The following is a 14692-nucleotide window of genomic DNA, read 5'->3' as shown; positions in this document are numbered from 1 at the left end:
TTTTACATTTATTCCACCCACAATCATTTAAAACTCAGCCCTCCGGCAATTAAGACTTCTTGTAAGGCTGTAAGGCCATAGGGTCTTATATCTGAGCCCTAAATTGGATGATATATACTGTTAATCCCAAGCTGATCTTGATGTGCAGTTGACCACCTTGCACGGCAGCTCCTGACATCTATGCATAAGTTGACGTGGAGACGAATGAATGTGAAACATTATTGTGAAGTGCTTTGACCATCTGCTCTCAGTTAGAAGAGCACTATAGAACGACAGTCCATTTACCATTAAAATTAAAATTAGCATAATGCATTCTTTGAAGCATGATATGCAATGTTCCTGTTGTGTGTTGGGGGGGGCGTGGCTGGATGTTTTGGTGTTCTTTTCTTTTCTTTGCTCTCCAGGTGGCATGAGGGCTGATTTGTCTGTGAAGAAGGTGCTGGCTGAAGAGTCTTCACCCTCATCAACATCATGGAAAGCACCTGTGCTTGGTGCTCACGTGCAACCTGGACGACTTGCAGCTGAAGCAGATAATTGGATGGCGTTCTGCATTTAAGTCATGTGTGATTCAAGCAGAACTGCCGGGAACTCGACCTTGTGACGTTCGTTTGTGAGACGCTGAGGACCGCGCCTGGGTTTTGACACATCGAGCCCGTGAGGCAGGGAGGGGTGAGGACACATGCTGTCAGCACACACGAAAGGTAATTAAGTGTTTAAGTACTTGTTGATAGTAACTTGGTGTTTTGTTACACAGTGTACTGGAATTGTAAAGAGAATTGCGTAGTTTGCTTCTCACTGCTGTGGCGTGAAGGATAAGTGATCCTCCACTTGTTGTGAGAGGCTGCTCATTTGCATAAAGTAAAAGAAAGGACACTGACCTGAGTGTGTTGCTGGCAGCGTGTGTTTATTGGAAGATATAGTTGTATCTGTTGATTTACCTCACCGTCTCTTTGCTTCACAGAGAATCAGTTTGTCGTGTCCACCTGGGGGGTGTTTGGCGGTGGTAGGAAGTCCAGGAGCGCCGGCTTTAATCCTTGCGGGCGCTGGAGAGCGAGCCACGATAACTCCACCAGAGGGACGTTGTTTTTTTTATGTTTTTACACTTTTAAACACAGGTGTATAATAAATAGTTTTTGTTTGGAACCGTTTTCTGGTTATTTTTAGCGCTGGGTCCTGTCTGACGCAGGTTCGCTCCTCAATCCGCGTCGACACATAACAGTTCCTACATTAAACAAAAAAAAAATGCTTTAAAAATATTTTAGTGACTGTATTGGGGCTTACATTAATTGGACCTGTTTAGACCACAGGACAGGGGTTTTAATTGGGACAATCCAACACTAATATGCACAATCACAGATGGAGGAGGGGCTGGTTGAGTACTAATATTACATAACAGAAATAATTCTCTGTTGCCGTTGACCCACAAAATGTCAGTCAGAACCAGCAGTATGACCTTGTGCTTCAACAATTTTGTAGCTAATTCAAAGCTACTTAAGAGCTAGGACCGCACAATACATTCAAGCAGTATCGATACGGTGATGAGCATGCATGTACGTGCAACTTTCATATTCAAGTATGTAATTTAGGCAAATTAAATCAAGCAGGCTCTCCAAGAGCATATGTATGCCTGTGAGACTATTTTCTACAGAAAAAATAAATAAATAAATACCAAACCTGAGTTTCCTCCATCTACTAACAGGTGAACAGTCAAAACTCTTCATTGCTGTGCCGCTGCAGAGTGCAGTCAGCTACATGCATAAACCTGCTGCTGTCTCTTCTTCAAACAAATGTGCTTCACCACAAAATCATTTTAAGGCTGCAAGGCATCACGGACAAATGTTAATATGATGAGAAACCATGTCAAATATTCTTAAATGCTTCTCAGATCTCAATTTGTAATGGAGCAAAAACAGTTTGGGCAGTGTGAGTGAAAAGTTCCTATTTCTTTAAGGATGAAGGCCAATTCACAATTATTGACACTCCTAAATTTTAAGTGCAGGATTTAACACATTAAGAAATAATTGCAAATTACTCAATTTTGCACAATCTGAATGATTTTTAAACTAGCCAATTACATGCCCCAGAGCATGTTTGATTCAGAGACTGAAATGAAAACATCATCTTCATCAACAAAACTCTCACCTCCCACCTATCCTGGATTCCAGAGAATTTTTAGGGTGTGACTAAAGCTGCCTCAAGAAGAGCCAGCTGCTATTATTACTACTATTACTACTACTAATACTACTACAACACTGCTGCTGCTACTGCTTGCAAAAATGAAGAGGTAAAAAGTTCAAAGGAAAAAGAAGAAAAAAAGTATGACACCAACCTTTTAGCACAGTTGTCAATGATGATGCAGCACAATAGTATCTCTCCCCTTAACTACTACTACGACTACTACTACTACTAAAGTGCTCAAAAGCCTATGTCGCTCCCCGTATGTCAAAGTATGTGTGTGCCAAATTTGACTTAATTCCGAGATGCCATTTAGACAGCAGAGGGACACACACACACACACACATACACACAGGGATATAGATGTTCAAAGTTACTGGGCAACAACAAAACAAAATGCTTTTATATGGTGAAATAAAAAAAAAAACACATGCCCCCCCTCCCCTCTCTCTCTCTCTCTCTCTCTCTCTCTCTCTCTCTCTCTCTCTCTCTCTCTCTCTCTCTCTCTCTCTCTATATATATATATATATATACATACATACAAACACACACGTTTCACGGCGCTTCACTTTCTCCACATTTTTTATGTTACACCCTTATTCCAAAATGGATGAAATTCTTTTTTTTTCCCTCAAAATTCTACACACAGTACCCCATAATGACAATTTTTTTTTGCAAATTTATTAAAAATAAAAAAAACTAAGAAATCACATGTGCATAAGTATTCACAGCCTTTACCAAGAAGCTCAAAATTCCTGTTTCCACTTATCATCCTTGAGATGTTTCTACAGCTTAATTGAAGTCCACCTGGGGTAAATTCAGTTGATTGGACATGATTTGTAAAGGCGCATGCCTGTCTACATATAAGGTCCCATAGCTGACAGTGCATGTCAGAGCACAAACTAAGCATGAGGTCAAAGGAATTGTCTGTAGACCTCAGAGACAGAATTGTCTCAAGGCACAAATCTGGGGAAGGGTACAGAAACATTTCTGCTGCTTTGAAGGGCCAAATGAGCACAGTGACCTCCATCATCTGTAAATGGAAAAAGTTCAGATCCACCCGGACTCTTCCTAGAGCTGACCACCTGGTTAAACTAAGTCATCAGGGGAGAAGGGCCTTAGTCAGGGAGGTGACCAAAAACCCAATGGTCACTCTGTCAGAGCTCGAGCATTCCTCTGTGGAGAGAGAAGAACCTTCCAGAAGGCCAACCATCTCTGCAGCAATCCACCAATCAGGCCTGTGTGATAGAGTGGCCAGATGGAAGCTACTCCTTAGTAAAAGGCACATGGCAACCCACCTAGAGTTTGCCAAAAGGCACCCGAAGGACTCTCAGACCATGAGAAACAAAATTCTCTTGTCTGATGAGACGAAGATTGAACTGTTTGGCATGAATGCCAGGCATCATGTTTGGAAGAAACCAGGCACCATCCCTACAGTGAAGCATGGTGGTGGCAGCATCATGCTGTGGGGATGTTTTTCAGTGGCAGGAACTGGGAGACTAGTCAGGATTGAGAGAAAGATAAATACAGCAATGTACAGAGACATCCTGGATGAAAACCTGCTCCAGAATACTCTTCACCTCAGAGTGGGGCAACGGTTATCTTTCAGCAGGACAATGACCCTAAGCACATGGCCAAGATTCAAAGGAGTGGCTCTGTGAATGTCCCTGAGTGGCCCAGCCAGAGCCCAGACCTGAGTCTGAATGAACATCTCTGGAGAGATCTGAAAATGGCTGTGCACCGACGCTCCCCATCCAACCCGATGGAGCTTGAGAGGTGCTACAAAGAGGAATGGGCAAAACTGCCCAAAGATAGGTGCACCAAGCGTGGTATCATATTCAAGAAAACTTGAGGCTGCAACTGCTGCTAAATAATCATCAACAAAGTATTGAGCAAAGGCTGTGAATTCTTTGTACATACAATTTCTTGTTTTTTTATTTTTAATAAATTTGCAAAAAATTCCATAAAGCGTTTTTCATGTTGTCATTATGGGGTGTTGTGAATAGAATTTTGAGTGAAGAAATGAATTTGCTACATTTTGGAATAAGGCTGTAACATAACAAAATGCTGAATAAGTGAAGCGATGTGGATACCTTCCAGATGCACTTTGTGTATGTATACAAAGTGCATCCGGAACGTATCCACATCGCTTCCTATATATATAATGTCTCAAAAACCTAAACTATCACAGCATTAATTACATTCCAGTGACATTAACCACATTAATGTTAATGACATGAAGATGGGCAGACACACAGGCATCACACCTTATGATAATGGCCCTCAGACCCCTGAAGGTTAACAACCTCATACAGACACAGTCCTTTTTCCAGCAACCCCAAAAATATCGTACTCTCATCCAGTCAAACTGAGCAAACAGCCTTGTTGTGCTCTGTAATATAAGAGAATACATGAACAAAGCATGCAGAGCTGAAACTCCTCCATGTGACTCAGTGATTTAACATTCCTGAAGTGGTGAAAGTGAAGGAGGTCAAGAAAGGAGGCAGTGTGCAAAAATGATTATACAATCTCCAGCACTTATCTCCCCTCTGTGCTCTACCTTGTTGAAAGACTACAGTTAGGAATGCAAGAGAAGAAGAATGGTGTACGTAGGTTTATTACTGGCTCACGGACGTGAAACGGTGTGCAACAGAGTGCGTGAGTTTGTTATGTGAGTTCAGAAACTCACCGCCATTGTTGTGTTGTTGTGGGTCCTGAGCTGGAAGACTCCGAAGACTCTGTCCCATGATCTAGCCCCTGAGGGGCCTCTACCTGTCCTGCACCAAAGAATGTTCACAATAACCTGGACACAAAAAGGAGCTTCACCTGCTTAACTGCTTGTTCAAACAGACCCCAAGATTTGCCCTCTTTGAAGTCTTTCCTCCTTCTGAGTTTCTTTTGTTCTGCTTTCTTTATGTCTTTCAGTTCCTCCCTCTCGCAGTCTCCTTAAAAACTTCCCTCCCTCCAGGACCTGAACTCCCCTCTCCCTCATTCACTGACCCTCCCTTCTTGGCTCACAGCACAGGTCAGCATTCACTGACAGATGCCTACCATTCCTGGGAGAAACACTTTTTATGTTTTCAATTTGATTCTCATGTTGTGTAGTACTTTGTGGTACAAGACTGAGAATCTGCACTGCCGGTTAAAGTACTTACCAGACTGGCTTTTTATAATTTTCAATTTTAATTGGATCAAGCAAAAATCTATTAAGAAATTTAAAAAATCTAAACATTCAAATCTAATTTAGGCTCCACTCTCCCATGTGGCTTCTGTCAAAAACTGAATGTGTATTTGATGTGTGTGACTTTTAGCAGAATAACTCAAATATTGTTGACTGGATTTCAATGAGATTTGGTGAGCAGATCAATAATGTTCAGGGAAATATGTGATTCAATTTTGGAGGTGATCAGGATTATATTCTGGCACTGAGATCCGGAAGAATGTTTGGCACACAGCAACATTATCTCAAAATGTTGTGAGAGCATGCTGATAAGCAGGTGGATAACGTCCTAGAAAATGAGAGATTTTATTTTTAATTAAATCCGCAACATTTTTTCCAGAACATGTGTGGCCTTGGCTGAAGTATACGCTCTCTGAGTGCCTTCTCCTTGAAAACGTCATCTTTTTTACTGTGACAGTGAAACATAGAACTGTAAATGGTTGAGGTGGTACCGCTCCATTCATGTTTCATTTCCAGGGGGCAGTAACACTGTATGAGTCGCTATATAAAGCCCGCCCTTGTATGAGATAAACAATTGTGATTGGCCCGGCCTGTGTTCGGCTGTGACTGGGAAGGGCACCAATTTACAAAGTGAATTATGGGTCTGGTTTATCAGGCTAATAAAGTATCAGAGCAGCTTTCATTTTTATTGCCAACGAAAATGTTGCCTGACCGCTAGCTATTCCCTTGATGCCACCATGTGAGCTATCGAGGCGATACGAAGCACTGCTTCGTGACACAGTTGGGTTTGCCGAATACACACTTCAAACATTGTTTGAAAGAGATAAAAGTTGATGTTTGTGGTTGGAGATGTGTAGCAACTTTGTCCGAGGACAGTATGTGTTGTGGGCTGGGGTGTTTGGCTGGCTTGGTTTTTGTTTTCTGTTTCTCCCACCAGGTGGTATGCATTCAGGACTGAGTGGCTGAGCATCAGGACCTCACCCTGAACACCTGAGGCTTGTTATCACGTGCAGGTCATCAGGACTCACAGCTGTGGTGTATTTTGTCTTAATCAGAGATTGCTGCATTTAAACCTTGAATGCACAGTGTGTGATTGCCAGAGACTCGACCTTGTGAGCAGACGTGTGAGATCGACGTCAGGAGAACAATCTCACCATCACGGACGCAGAGACCGCTCCAGGTTTGACGCCACAGTCTGTGAAGGAGGATTGGGTGAGGTCTCACGCTCTTCAGCACACTTCCTGAGGTAACTTGGTTTTTGGTGACTTTTATGAAGTAATGACAGTGGATTTGGTGTCCCTCACACCTTGTGTTAGTGAGCTGTCACGTTATGCTAATTGTCTAATCAGCTTCTGCTGCAGTGGAGATTTGAACTGAGTTGTTCCGTGCCTGCAGGGTGAGAAGCTGATGTATAGATTTAAGCCAGGAAGTGTTTGCTGATTGCGTGCACCTTTGAGTTGTGTCTCTCTGTGTGGAGTTGGACTCACCTCATGTTTTCTTTCTTCACAGACTCGGTTTGTTGCGGCCACCTGAGGGGTGTCGGCGGGGTCCCTGGGTCCGAACTGCTGTGGCTCCGGACCGTTTGCGCTGTTGAGAGCACGCCGTGTTTCCACCTCACCAGACCGCGGCCTTTTTAGTTGTTTAGCACGTCACGCACTGTTATGTTTATTAAATTCTGTTATCCTTTGAACCGTGCTCTGCTTATTTTATGCTGGTTCCTTTCAAACGCTGGGTCAGTGCTCCGACCGCGTCCGAAACATAACAGTATGGGTATGTAAATCCATGTATTTTGTATTTGTTGTTTTAATTCCTGTTTTTAATGGAGTGATGGAGTTAAATTCAACCCTGTGACACTCTCTCACATACAAAACAACATGTAGTATTTCACAGAACACAACTTGCATGGTGAAATGACAAATATATTTCTGTAAACTACTTTGATTCTGGTCTTCTGACTTTTTGCGCTGCACTGACAAATTCCACTACCTGCATCAGCTGGGAGCAGGATCTGATGTAGACATTCTGCCAAAAACGTATGCTGAGCAAATAAATATACACATAGCTGCGATCATATTAAAGCTGCAAAACAAACACATGTCTTTGAACATCAGGGAAGACTACAAATGTGTGCGCCCAAGTATTTTTGCCTTAAACTTTATTTCGGGCAAAGCCCTGTGATGACACCAGCCAAGACTGAGGCAGCAGGAAATTTGACTGATGCAGCGCGCTCACATTCCTCTGTGCAGGAAAAGCCCTGATTTCATAAAAATATAAAAACACGTGAAAGGCCCTTTTTCTGTAGCCACCTTATTAATGCATGTGCATTATTATTGCAATCCTCACCCTGTTCAAATGTTAAACAGAAAAACATAAAACTGCTTTAGACAACACTGAAAATAGGCTTTCTGCACAAAATCATCCATCTAACTGACTGCCTACATTTCCTTTCCTTCCTCTAGCTGAGATAAAGAGACCAGCAAGATTTATTCTTCATGCAAAAGAACAAAGAGGAGTCACAGTATCTGTCATACGCTAGTCCCAAATTAGTAACACACTTTTAACAGTCAAGCAAACCTTTAATTTAGTCTGAATGGAAGGCACATAGTTAAAAACCACTGGATACGTTTCCATCAAATGCTTCAATTAATACAAATGTGAAAGATAAAAGCCACAGACACATTCACTCTCTGAAGTGTGAGTGTGTGTGTATAATGCTGCTCTCTTTCAGGTTAAATGTCTCTGACAGTGGGCGACAAGAATTCCTGAACACTGAACCCACATAAATACAGGGAGAACATGCAAACTCCACACAGAAAGGACCAGGTCAGAACTGAACCCAGGATCTTCTCACTCTGAGGAAACTGTGCTAACCACTAAACCACTGTGCTGCCCATAAAGTACCATGCTCTTTGCACTTCTTCATGACTGATGTACTGTAAGTTCAAGATGTATTCAGTCAACTGTAATTGTTTGTGTGTCAATCCCGACTTCTGGCTTTAAAAGAGATGATTTGTATTCAAAATAAGTCTGTCCAATTACTTATGGTCTTTGAAAAAGGAAAAATCCTCTATTCAAATGGTTCATGCAATATTTTTGTTAAATCTCTTCATTTGCAGGAGAAAGTTGACACAACAACAGTTTTCTGAGCTCCACATGAGGCTGAGGTGGTAGGTAGTCCTTCGGGGGGGAGGGGGGGATCTTGCTTCTGGCACACATATACACACATTTACAGTCTTAAGCCGCGTTCACACCGGGCGCGATCAGACGCTACAAATTCGCGTGGGTCGCCAGGCGATGGACGCGCCTCCTTCGCCCGGTGTGTCGCTCTGCTTGGGTGGACTTTCGCTGCGAAAATTCGCCCCGGTGCGTCATCAAATAGGAGGAGCTTCCATTCCGCTCGCCAGCTCCGGTTGTCAGTCAAGCTAACATGACGGACCTTGATCACACGGAGTGAGTTGTTGTGAAAAGCTCCCAATACAGAGAGTATCATTATTCGCTGCAGGAGCTGTGTCTTGGTGACGGCCGCTTTCAGCGGTCCTTCCACCTCTGTGGGACCCAGTTTGAGGATCAACTGTCCCGTTCGCGCGCGCACATGTAAACAATTAAAAAAAAAAAAAAAAAAAAAACTCCGCTGCTTGCTGCAGCTGGCTCTTCCACAAAAAAACTCTGTCATAATTGTGTTTAGAAACCAGTCACCATTTGTTTTATTATACATCTGTGTAGTTAATTAATAAAATATTCTCTACAGACGATTCGCTCACGCACGCACGTAAAAAAAAAAAGAAAAGGAAAAAGCTCCGCTCCCGCTGCTGCAAGTAGGGCTGCTGCTCGCTCCAAAAACTCTGTCATAATTGTGTTTAGAAACCAGTCACCATTTGCTTTATTATACAGCTGTGTAGTTAATAAATAAATAATCTCCAGGACGATTCGCGCGCGCGCACGTAAAATAAAAATAAAAAGAAACTCCGCTCCCCGCTGCTGTGGTGCTGCTGTTCGCTCCAAAAACTCTGTCATAATTGTGAAATAAAGGACAAAAGAGACATAAGTCCTGCTCACAGGCTGCTACCAGATACAGGACATGTTAACATCTTCAGTCAAACTCCAGACATCTCCACGTCACTACATATTCAGTCCCTGATTGGTCATCGCGGCGCGACGAGACGAAAAAGTTCAGATTTTTGAACTTGGGGAGGAGGGCAACGCGACGTGACGCGATGCAATATCGAGCCACAAACGCGCAAAATGCTCAAAATCACTTCACTCGCATCGCTTCACTCGCGTCCATCATGTCCCGCTGCGTGGTTTGACGCCAAAACGCGTCCTTACATAGGGATTACATGGCTGCAGTCCCTCCCGTCGCGCCCGGTGTGAACGCAGCTTTAGTTTTTCAGATTACACAACGAAGAAGAAAATATTGAGAAATAACTACAAAGCCTTTTATTTCAAAGTCCCCTGTTCAATAGAAAGATTAAAAACCTACAGCAGTTAATTAAACTAAGTGTTAGTGTTGTTTTATCTCTCTCATATGCATGCATATATATATATATATATATATATATATAAGCATTTCGTGACGAAGCAGTCACGAAATGCGTTTTTTTTTTTTTTTTCTCAGTTCCCAGTGGAGAAGGGAAGACGAGACAAATAGGAGAAGTTGTGTCGGTAAGTGTTAGCCTACACAGCTAGCCAGAGTAGCAACATTCTCTTGCCTGCAAAACCGCCTTGACATGTTTGTGCTCCGGGTCATAAACAAACTGCAACACATGTCCACTTTCCCACCACATCATCACTTTCTCTTTGCATTTTTACTTTGCAAGTAATTTGCCCAAAAACTCAGAGAAAATGCCGTGTTTTTGTCCCCGGAAGTAGAGAAATTACGTCACATGCGTCATATTTTAGGCCTTTAGTGCCCACCCGCACTAAAGATGTTGTCAAATTAAATGCAATGCACACATTGCACTCATAAACATTCATTATATGTATATTGACTTTGTGGATAACCAGCACATGTACAGAATTTTGTTTTTTTTTTCTATGGAAGGACGGCATTAAATTTAACCATGTGATGCTGTCTCAGATAAAAAAAGAACATGTGCTGTTTCATATAGAAAAATGTATTGGACGAACTGACAAATGTGTTTCTGCAAAATATGTTATTCCTGGTTTTCTGACTTTTTATGCTGCATTTATTAAATGGGGGGCTATTCATATGTAGCCACATTAATATTTCAAATTATATTCATATGTAACGCAATGTTTTTGTGGTTGTGGTTAGGATTAAGATTAGTGGCTGTGGTTAACGGTTTAGGAATCTATGCGTCAATATCAAATGTATGTACAATTATGCAGCATCATGATAACATGACCTATATTGACCAATGACAGAGCCACTATGTACCAATATAATTTCACTATATGAATACGGCTATGTACGGATAGCCACTGCCTTATTAATTCTGCTACCCACATCAGCTGGCAGCAGGATCTGATGAGACTTTCTACCACCCTGTATGCTGATCAAATAAATGTGCACGCTTCTGATAATTGGCAAGCCACAAAATAAAAAAAATGTCACCGGAAAATGAGGGAGACTATGACTTATTTGTACCTGATGGGACAAACAGCATTAAAATATTTTTAACAAAACCTTTTCTTCTGGCAAAGCTCAGTGATGACAGTGAACGAGGCAATACAAAGTTTTAATGAAGCGGCCGCCTCACATGTTTCTATGCAGAAAAAGCACTGTACAGCACATCTTGATTGTTTCATTTCAACTCCACTGTGTTGGTGTAGGCAAGGATATAAAACTGTGTCATTGTACAAATACTTATGGACTTGACTATATTCCACTCAACATATCTGAAAAGTGCAGCATGGCTGCTAATGTAAGACCACCATGCTGTGCTTCAGAACTAGCAGAGGGTATTTATCATGCTGCTCACCTCTCTCATTGCCTCAAGACACAATTTATGCACATCTCCAAGTCTCTTATCACAAATTGGACAGACTTGGAAGCATTAGCATGACTTTGAATCATGTTTGCCAAGGAGAGGTTCACTGCTGAGGTAGAGAAGCACAGCAAGAAAAGAAAACAGTCTAAAATGGGACAAAGGAAGGAGCACTGAATAGGGACCCTCATTTGGCGCTTTTGATTCCTCCTGAGTGTCTTTGGAAAACCTTGTCCAAATTTTCCTCAGAGGAATCCTTAGTACTGAGGTATGTCATTGTGCCTGGACAGATCAGAGTTTTCTGAGTGGTTGGCTGCATCTCTGCCGTTTCTAAAGATGGAGCTAGTGTGTTTGACAGTGTTCCTTTTTTCTCCCTGTGCCCCACATACAGCCTCCGCACCGGGCTGCCTTCCAGAGAGAGCTGAGCCAATCCGCATGAGCCCAAAACCTTGGCCTGACCTGGATAACAGACTGGGCCAGGCCACTTCACCAAGTCGGCAAACACTTACAGTACAGACACAGCTCCACCTGATCGTGAGGTATATGATGCTGTCAACCTGCCCAACGGTCAAACACAAAGAGCTCCAGGACAATGCTGAGTCACGTAACACAAGTTTTTAAAAATGGCCCAAGTTACATTTGTACGCTTGCAAAAACAGAAAACAAATATCACCTACAACACATGCAACCATTTATTTGACATCATCTCTGTGGCAAATTTAGACTGCAAACATCCAAAACACAGTGGAAGTACTGTCTTAGCAATACAATACTCGCAATGTATTGAAAAGTCAGTCAGTAAAAGTCCCTCGTTTGCTAGTTTTGTCTTAATCTAGAAGTGTTGTGGCTTCTCTTGCCCGCTGTATATTCCAGAATTTTGGAAGAGTGTATAGCAGCTAATTTAAACAGGTTTTTCTATTGTCTGCTTTGTAAAATATAAATAATAAAAACAGTGTGATGATAACATGTACACCACAGATCAGTGTTACATACTGCATGTCTTGTTGATGATTGCAACAAGAAAAATGATTACTCTTAACTGGATGAAACCAGACCTTCCGACCCTTGTAAGGCTGCAGCTATCGATTATTTTTGTAATCAAGTATTCTATCGATTATTCTAGTGATTAATCGAATAATCGGATAAAAAGTACTTTTGCGTTTTTAAACAAAGTCAACAGTCCAGGGCTCTCCCTAAGCAATGGCACAATGTCCCTGTGCCAAAGTCTTTGTTGTGGGCTGGGGTGTTTGGCTGGCTTGGTTTTTGTTTTCTGTTTCTCCCACCAGGTGGTATGCATTCAGGACTGAGTGGCTGAGCATCAGGACCTCACCCTGAACACCTGAGGCTTGTTATCACGTGCAGGTCATCAGGACTCACAGCTGTGGTGTATTTTGTCTTAATCAGAGATTGCTGCATTTAAACCTTGAATGCACAGTGTGTGATTGCCAGAGACTCGACCTTGTGAGCAGACGTGTGAGATCGACATCAGGAGAACAATCTCACCATCACGGATGCAGAAACCGCTCCAGGTTTGACGCCACAGTCTGTGAAGGAGGATTGGGTGAGGTCTCACGCTCTTCAGCACACTTCCTGAGGTAATTAGGTTTTGATGACTTTTATGAAGTAATGACAGTGGATTTGGTGTCCCTCACACCTTGTGTTAGTGAGCTGTCACGTTATGCTAATTGTCTAATCAGCTTCTGCTGCAGTGGAGATTTGAACTGAGTTGTTCCGTGCCTGCAGGGTGAGAAGCTGATGTATAGATTTAAGCCAGGAAGTGTTTGCTGATTGCGTGCACCTTTGAGTTGTGTCTCTCTGTGTGGAGTTGGACTCACCTCATGTTTTCTTTCTGCACAGACTCGGTTTGTCGCGGCCACCTGGGGGGTGTCGGCAGGGTCCCTGGGTCCGAACTGCTGTGGCTCCGGACCGTTTGCGCTGTTGAGAGCGCGCCGTCGGACATTTTTGGTTGTTTATCACCCCACTGTTATGTTTATTAAATTCTGTTATCCTTTGAACCGTGCTCTGCTTATTTTATGCTGACTCCTTTCAAACGCTGGGTCGGTGCTCCGACCGCGTCCGAAACATAACAGTCTTGACATTTTGCTGAAATGGTGATGGGATGTGGCTTTCTGTTCTGTTTTTCCCCCCCAACTTGTAAAATGTAACCATTTTGAGTTGTTTTTTTTTTAAGGTTGGTGGACGTGATTTTTTTTTTTTATCCCTGTTTCTCTGCGATTCAGCAGCTACATTTCAGCAGGAGGTTGAACATGCAAGCCTCGCAGTTACAGTTTTTTTTTTTAAGTTACCGTGTTTGTGAAGCATTGTGTGTTGCCCAGAAAAAGCGAAACACTTAGTGCGAGTCTGAACAGCCGCCGGCTTCGACTGTGGGTACCTGGCCGTCGGGGCAATAGACAAACACACTGCTTCGCTTTAAATGTGCAGTAAGTCTATTTCAGATGATCAGTGTGGACCCTCTTTCTCTTAAAAGGCTTTATTTTACTCTGTGTCACATTGGAAAGCGGTAGCTAAATTATTAGCTGTTACATGGCCTGAACGCATGCTCTAGTCTTCTTCTGTTGTTTTTCTGGGGACATTGCAGCGCCACACACAGGCCTGGCATATGTACTACAACGTTTAAATGAAGCTTCGAGGCACAGAATTTGCCTCGATCATTTTTTGTAATCGAATTATTCGAGTAATCGTTTTAGCCCTAGACCCTTGACATGTGGTTACAAAAGCTGACACAAGTTCACATGATAGAACATATGACTGCCATGCTGTAATTTATAATGCATATCTTTAAGAGGCGATAGACACGAGTCAATGAATACAGTTGTATGCAAAGGCTTAGGCACCCCTGATAATTTTCATGATTTTCCTTTATAAATTATTGGTTGTCTGGATCAGAAATTTCAGTTAAATATATCATATAGCAGACAAACACACTGATATTTGAGATGATTTACAGAAAGTGTGCAATAATTCTTTGAACAAAATTAGGAAGGTACATAAATTTGGGCACCCCAACAGAAAAAATACATCAATATTTAGTAGATCCTCCATTTGCAGAAATAACAGCCCTAAACGCTTCCTATAGCTTCCAATGAGAGTCTAGATTCTGGTTATTTTGGACCATTCTTCTTTACAAAACATCTCAGGTTTGTTGGTTTCCGAGCATGGACAGCCTGCCTAAAAGCACACCACAGATTTTCAATAATATTCAGGTCTGGGGACTAAGATGGCAATTCCAGAATGTTGTACTTGTTCCTCTGCACAAATGACTAAGTAGATTCTGAGCAGTGTTTAGGGTCGTTGTCTTGTTGAAAGATCCAGCCCCGGCGCAACTTCAACTTTGTCACTGACTCTTGAACATTGTTCTCAAGAATCT

At 42.3% G+C, this 14692-nt stretch overlaps 1 protein-coding gene across 2 annotated transcripts in view; it reads right to left on the bottom strand.

Annotated features, from left to right (window-relative positions):
• The window catches only part of phactr4b (phosphatase and actin regulator 4b), an 89694-nt gene that overhangs the window by 58981 nt on the left and 16021 nt on the right, over positions 1–14692 (bottom strand). Inside the window, exon 1 of one of the 2 annotated variants that reach the window (XM_034175145.1) lies at positions 4865–5101. The exons of the other annotated variant lie outside the window; for it this stretch is intronic. Within the exon in view, the coding sequence (XP_034031036.1) occupies positions 4865–4922 (58 nt within the window). The 5' untranslated portion in view covers positions 4923–5101. Of the gene's footprint in view, positions 1–4864; positions 5102–14692 lie in introns of those variants that run through there. 2 annotated transcript variants of the gene reach the window in all.

The sequence above is a fragment of the Thalassophryne amazonica genome, chromosome 7 (genome assembly GCF_902500255.1).
Source record: "Thalassophryne amazonica chromosome 7, fThaAma1.1, whole genome shotgun sequence".
NCBI classification, from domain to species: domain Eukaryota; kingdom Metazoa; phylum Chordata; class Actinopteri; order Batrachoidiformes; family Batrachoididae; genus Thalassophryne; species Thalassophryne amazonica.
The sequence above is the reverse complement of the archived record's forward strand: the minus strand, read 5'-3'. Positions and strand labels throughout refer to the sequence as shown.